This window comes from Cicer arietinum, chromosome 5, assembly GCF_000331145.2.
Source record: "Cicer arietinum cultivar CDC Frontier isolate Library 1 chromosome 5, Cicar.CDCFrontier_v2.0, whole genome shotgun sequence".
NCBI classification, from domain to species: Eukaryota; Viridiplantae; Streptophyta; class Magnoliopsida; order Fabales; family Fabaceae; genus Cicer; species Cicer arietinum.
This window is the reverse complement of record NC_021164.2, coordinates 53,337,560-53,343,206: the sequence shown is the minus strand read 5'-3', so window position 1 is coordinate 53,343,206 and position 5,647 is coordinate 53,337,560. Positions and strand designations below refer to the sequence as shown.

Genomic DNA, 5,647 nt, shown 5'->3' with positions numbered 1-5,647 from the left:
CTTTCTAGACAGCTTGTTGCATACGTGGGCCTGGAAAGTTGTAGCAGGGTTGTCGGAAGGATGAGGATGTGCAACATATTTTGCTTTAAAGGTAATGTAATAAGTAACCAAAGGAATTCAACAACAGCTTGCCTTGACAAGTTCATCAAACACAAAATTTGAACCTAAATAAGAGAGAAAGATTAATGAAGTTGATGAATAAATGAACTATTATGTATATTAGTAGTTAAGTAAGTAGTTTAGAACCTTAATCTTATCATTAAACTTTTTCAGACACCGAGCAAAAGTGCATCCATGGACATTGTACAAAAAGGATCGAAGGAATCGCAATTCACAATAGAAAGCTGAGTTTCTATCGTGTCGAAGGAATCGCCTAATAACAAATCCTATTATATATTTTCTCTTTTTGTATCTATCATTATTTGTTTATCACATTTTTACATTTTTCCGTATTGGTTTAAATATCAATTACTTCTTTTCTTCTTCAATATGAGTGATTTATTTGTAAAAGTCACATTTTTTTTAATCTTATTTTAATATAATATTTGGGTTTTTTATTTTACTTTTATATATAACTCCTTTACCTTTTAAAAGATGCGAAGTTGATTTCTTTTCGTATTTATTAAGAAAAGTTCAAATGACATATAACATATTATTAGTTTTAGAAAATTTTACCTTGTATTTTCAAGGTTATATGTTTACCTCCACAATTTTTTTAAATATTAGTTTTAACCGTTTTTTACTTTTATTATTTTATAAACTCAATTGCAATTCGCAAAGGTTTTTTGAAAAATTTAATTTATGTTCCTTGCCACAAAAGTTACTGAGAAACATATAAAATTCTTCATAAAACTACCGGAATTTTTTTAATAAATTTTCCGATATAGAAGCTAGAACTGCAAATATTTCACAAGTTTTTCGATAATTCGTTTCTCAATTCCCTTAATGTATCCAATAACTTATATTGGTCCATTTTTGTTTGGCCATGCACATTTAACATATCACTCTATCTTAATACACAACTCCTATTATGCAGGAGAGATAAATCATATATACACTACTGACATCCCTCTACATAGTTTATTGTAGATCCAATAACCACCATTATGATTAGAGATGTCAATAAAGATTGTTGAGTTTAGGGTTGAGGACGAAGATTGTTGAATTTTCAGGGTATGGAGAATTATTAGGGTTTGAATCTGTAACACCCCAATATTTTCATAAATATTATATATGTGTCTTTTTAGTAATTGTCATGATTTATTATTTAATTAATAATTATTCTATGTGTAAATAAATTAAATTAAATTTTATCACCCTCAATTTATCTGAATAGTTATAGCCGTTATTTTTATTTAATTATTTTGCGTGATAATCACATGGGGACGATTTATGATGTGACTATTTTTTGAATGGACTATTGTGTATTTTATTTATTTGATTAGTTTCGATAATCATAAAATTGATGTGTTAGGTATGTTTGTGTTATTTTGTTATGCGTGACCTGCAGTGATATTCTTGTCTTGCTTGATTTATTTTAGTTGATAAAAATATTAGTTAAATTATTTAATTAAATTAGACTTTATAGAAGTTATATTTTGTGTTAGTTTTATTTTCGACAAAATAAGTTATTTAAATAAATAAGTTATTTATAGAAGTAAACAACATTTATAAAATAAATTATTAAATTTTTCTAATTACTTAAATTCCTATTATATACTATTAATTATGTTAATTGTTGGTTTTCTAATTATTAAATTTTATTAATTACTTAAATTTCTATTATGTATATTTCTGCTTGAATACATGCTATTTTGAAATCAAGTGCTATGTGTTTTGTGCTGTGATTCCAATTTAAAGTTGATTGTGCTTGAAGTCGGTCATCTTACATACGTGTTTATATCTGAGCTATGGGATATGTGTGACAGGTATTCACCTAACGAAGAAGTTTTGGATTAGAAAGTGTTTCACGTTCTCAAACAAATTATCAATTAGGATCTAGTTCTTCAAATTTATCATGTTCATCTAGGTCACTATATGTTGTTAATAGAATGCTTCATTATGAAGAACCTGCAATGTGGGAGTGTCTCACGTGCACTTTGTTAAATAAAATAAGTATTTAACTATACATCTATCATTCATCTCATAATTTTTTTTTTCATATTCATTTTTGTGTTGTTACAAAGTACATTAAGTTGAGGTTTATTATTGTGTTCTTGAAATAGTGATGTGACTTTTATTCCTTCTAAAGAATATAATTAACATTACCTATGGTCTTGTAACATTTTCTAATGCATGCGAATGGTGCTGGATTAATGCACTCATTAGCGCCTATATGTGAATTGTGTTGCTCACAACAATCAAAAGATGTTACTACCAAGCACAACACTTGGTCTTGTAAATTATGTAAGTTAGAAAACAATATGAAGTTGGGGCAAATGCTCAGCCTGTTACCAGTGGAGATACTCTGATGGCTTAGCCCGTGTCCACCTGGGCCCCAACCTTGCCTCTTAACAAAACTATGTAATTTGCTTCATGGATAAATATATATCAATTTTGGCTTTGGTCTACATGAAATTGTGCACAACAATCTATTTTTTGTTTCCTTTTTATTTTTTTTATTTTATTTTTATTTTTATTTTCTATATACAATTGATGAACTTCAAAAAAGGAGTTTGCTATACCTTATTTTATCTATACTATTGTTAAAATTTGACTTTGATATGTAAACTTAGCCACCCTATTTTAAATTTTAAATTCTCAATATTCTTGCTACTTAATGTTCTTGTTCATTTTGTTTTTTATGCTCAACTTGACTCACCAACTTTACTTTTCCATTAAAGAAAAGACTGCAAAACCTACGATAACTACTTTTTCACCCTTTTGTTCTTGAGAAATCTAAGAGACTTATGATGTAACTTACTTATTGGGTTCTTAAAATTCTATTAAATAAGCAATTGTTTCGTTACATTTTCTCCCATTTGAAGTTTGAACTCATCTAGGTTGCAGGTTGATTTCTTTAAAGAATGAATGCATTGAAATTAAAAATAGATTTTTATGTTACAATCAACTATCATTTAGGGCAAAAGTATGAAAATGTGGGTTGCTTAAATATGATGTGGTGCAATAAAGCCACTTAATAGTAACTAACCAGTCAAAATTAAGTAGTTGCTAATTATCAATTAGGCATGTAGAAAAGTGACAATAAAGGATGTAAATGACTAAATAATCTATTAGCTTTAAGCATTGATAGAGCACATGATATTAGAATCTTACTTAAATAAGCACAATCCAACATGAGACAGAAATATATAAATTTCTACAAGTATAGGTAGTAGTACTCAATTCACTCTAGTTATTATTTGTGTAAATTAAACACATTTTCAATTCATTATACACATTTATAAGTCTTCACCCTTATCAGGTTTCATTGGAATTTTGGTTAGAATACCTCTAAGAAGATCAATGTAGAGTACTACATACAAAGTCACAGGGAAGCAAGTGAATGTATAAATGGGGAGCACAATGTGCTTGTATTTTTGGTCAATCAAAAAGAAATTGCCAGAGCAGAAAGTAGCGAACATTGCAACTATGGACAAGAAAAGGGAACTCAATCCTCAAAGAAGTTTCCTAGGCAAATCAATTCTGAAATCTTTGGCTTCTTTTCGAGAAGTGAGTATCGAAAGGAACATTATGAGTGAAATGATAGAGAAGCAAAGGCCAATTACTGATGACGAAGCAAATGCATCAAATGCAGGCTTTCCTTCCAATGCAGGTTCACCTGTTTCACTTTTGTTGCCACCTGGTACAGTGCTTGATGTAGCAAAGGAAACACCCGCAAGGAGTGCTGCAACTACAGAGCAAGATTCTAATGTGTCCTTTAGCCATGCACTACCATCTCGTACTAGTTGTTTATGTGATTTCTTGAATATGTTTCCTGCAGTTTTGTCCATATTGTTGGTTCTAACTGTAAAATGATCTGGGACTAGTCCTTTCACATATTGCTTCATGATGCAAGTAGTTAGAAAGTAAAAGTAAAAGTATATCAAATTATCAAGAGATATTCTATCGATGACAATCATTTCAACTTTCAAAGTTAGACTTGTCAAAACACTATATGTCATAAACTATTTTCATAATCTTTTATATACACTTTAACAGGTGTTTATACTAAAAGATAGTAGGAATGACTAAAGTCATGCATTGAAAAGAGAAATAACATGAAAATGGTTTATAAAAGAAGGGTCATCTCTCTAAGTTGATTTTTAAAACATAGGTTAAGTCCAATTATAAGTGTAAAATGGTATCAAGCTAAATTATCGAGTCATTCACCATGTTATCTACACACCAAATCTAGAGTGCTAGAGGTGTTGGAGTGTATCAGAAGAAATATAAATCTTGTATTCAAAAGAGACGAGACTTTAAAATACATTATAAGATAAGACACACCTCTGACGTTACTAATCGATTTTTTAAAGATGCGTTAATCCAAATTAAAAATGTGAAAGAAGATAATACTAAATAAGTACTTGATAAATCAATCTTAACATGGTCAAGTTGGAGTTATACTTATGCTTATATAAAAAAAATAAAAAATAAAATACCTGAAACCATTTGACATGCCACATCATTTGCAAGGCAGCTCCAGATATGTACCAATCTTCATTACTTAGTGTAGCTGCCAAATGTAACACTATGTTATCTTCATTATCTACATCTTGGATTAGGTTATCAAATATATTTTTTTCATTGCGCTCTTCAAACCATTTCTTTAATGACTCAACAACAATTGTCCTTTTGTTCTCAACCGCCACTAATAATATATTTTTATTTTCCAAGTTAGTTTCATAGGTGGAACTTGGAATTTCTTTTACAAGCATATTCACCATTTCAACTATGCCATATCTTGCTGCAGTCAATATTGGTGTTTCACTTATCAATGTTTCAGCATTCTTCTTTGCTTCCTCACTTTCCAATGTTTCAGACTTCTTTGCATCTCCACTTTTCAATGCTGCAACTAATATAGGTAATATCACAATTTCAATCGAGTAGATAAGAGCACTCAAAATACACATCATTCATACAATAACAATTAATATAAGGTTTCATAAAATCAAATAACACGCAATATTAATATAAATTAATTCACAGCAATTCTATAGGTTTCTAAATTATATGTTAGTCCTCACTATTACCATTTATATGTTGTTAAATTAATTATTATTACTCAATAAGGTTTGCCGTATGTATTAAGCATCGGGTGAATCTCTGGGAATTATGACATTTCCGTCCATACCATGTTATTTTATACTCATAAAATTGAACCTCCTCTCACCCTTACCTTAATTGAAGATTTCTCCATACAAATCCGATGTGCTAACTTGTTGCCTCTTCGTCGACCCTCGTCTCTAATAGTCCCAAAAAAAAAAAAAAACGCCACGACCAAATACATATTAATTACTTGCTCCAATAGATAAATAAATTATTTACTATTTGCAATATTGTCGCGGCCTAAAATTTCGAGTGTTTCTGGAATTCAATGGAGTCGCCAGGAAAGTTTATTTAAAAAAGGGGGAAAAAATGTTGGGAAACTCTTAAAAAAATGGTATTTGAAACCAAGTTTAGTGTTCTGGAGTCGATTATGTGC

General features: G+C 29.7%; 1 protein-coding gene across 1 annotated transcript; it reads right to left on the bottom strand.

Annotated features, from left to right (window-relative positions):
• Nucleotides 1-3,617: 3,617 nt before the first annotated feature.
• Nucleotides 3,618-5,075, bottom strand: LOC140920513 (uncharacterized). The gene is made up of 2 exons (XM_073368795.1): nt 4,605-5,075; nt 3,618-4,004 (listed from the first exon to the last, which is right to left on the bottom strand). The coding sequence occupies exons 1-2, from the start codon at nt 5,073-5,075 to the stop codon at nt 3,618-3,620; spliced, it is 858 nt and encodes a 285-aa protein (XP_073224896.1).
• Between the last annotated feature and the right edge of the window lie 572 nt (nt 5,076-5,647).